At 64.7% G+C, this 860-nt stretch overlaps 1 protein-coding gene across 1 annotated transcript; it reads left to right on the plus strand.

Moving 5' to 3' along the window:
* Positions 1-20: 20 nt before the first annotated feature.
* CCDC61 (coiled-coil domain containing 61) lies at positions 21-850 on the plus strand (the record flags this gene model as incomplete). Its single annotated transcript, XM_009707201.1, has 4 exons — positions 21-103; positions 190-347; positions 432-584; positions 683-850. Coding segments are annotated over 4 exons (562 nt in total), but the record flags the coding sequence as incomplete, so codon positions are not given.
* Positions 851-860: the final 10 nt, after the last annotated feature.

The raw sequence follows: 860 nt of genomic DNA on the forward strand, positions 1-860 counted from the left end.
ATCCCTCTCCCTTCTCACAGTCATCGAGGACCTGACCCGCAAAACGGGGAATTTCAAGCAGTTTGGCATTTTCTGCAGCATGCTGGAGTCGGCTCTGATGCAGGTGAGGCCAGTGTTGCTCCCACACACGCTGTGGTGTTTTGGGGGCTGTCCCACTGAGACCCCCCTGCTGCTTTTCCCCCTCCACAGAGCAGCGAGTCCGTCAGCCTGGAGCTCCTCACCTACGCCGACCTGGAGACCCTACGCAGCCGGAAAGTGGGGATGATCGCCCATCCCCCTCCTTCCGCCACTTCCCCCCTCAGTGCCAAGCGCTACCTCATCCTCGTCTACTCCGTCGAGTTCGACAGGTGATGGGGGGACACCGGGTGAGAGGACACAATGGCAGAGGGGGGACACTGGCATCACCCTCACCACGTGTGTCTCCCCACCAGGATCCACTACCCGCTGCCGCTGCCCTACACAGGGAGGCCAGATCCTGCCGCACTGCACAGGCTGGTGCGGGAGCTGAGAGAGGAGCTGGCACAGCTCCGGGCTCGACACGGGCAGGATCGCCGAGATGCCACGATTCGGCACCTGCGGGACGAGTGAGTGGTGCCTGTGTCACCGGGAGGGTTCGGGGGACCCCAGCCTCACAGCTAGAGCGAGGAGCAACACCCTTAAACCATCCTCTACCCCCCGCCAGACTGCAGCGGGCGCTGGAGGAGAAGCGGGCGGCAGAGGTGGCCCTGCAGGCACTGCAGCGTGAGCCAGATGGTGGGACAGCACCAGAGGCCATGGCCCTGCGGCGAGCAGCACGGCGTTTGGAGAACGAGCTGCTGCGGGAGAAAGCCCGGCACCAGCGCGAGCACCGGCAACTGGCC

The sequence above is a fragment of the Cariama cristata genome, unplaced genomic scaffold (assembly GCF_000690535.1).
Source record: "Cariama cristata isolate BGI_N322 unplaced genomic scaffold, ASM69053v1 scaffold30459, whole genome shotgun sequence".
Classification (NCBI taxonomy): Eukaryota; Metazoa; Chordata; class Aves; order Cariamiformes; family Cariamidae; genus Cariama; species Cariama cristata.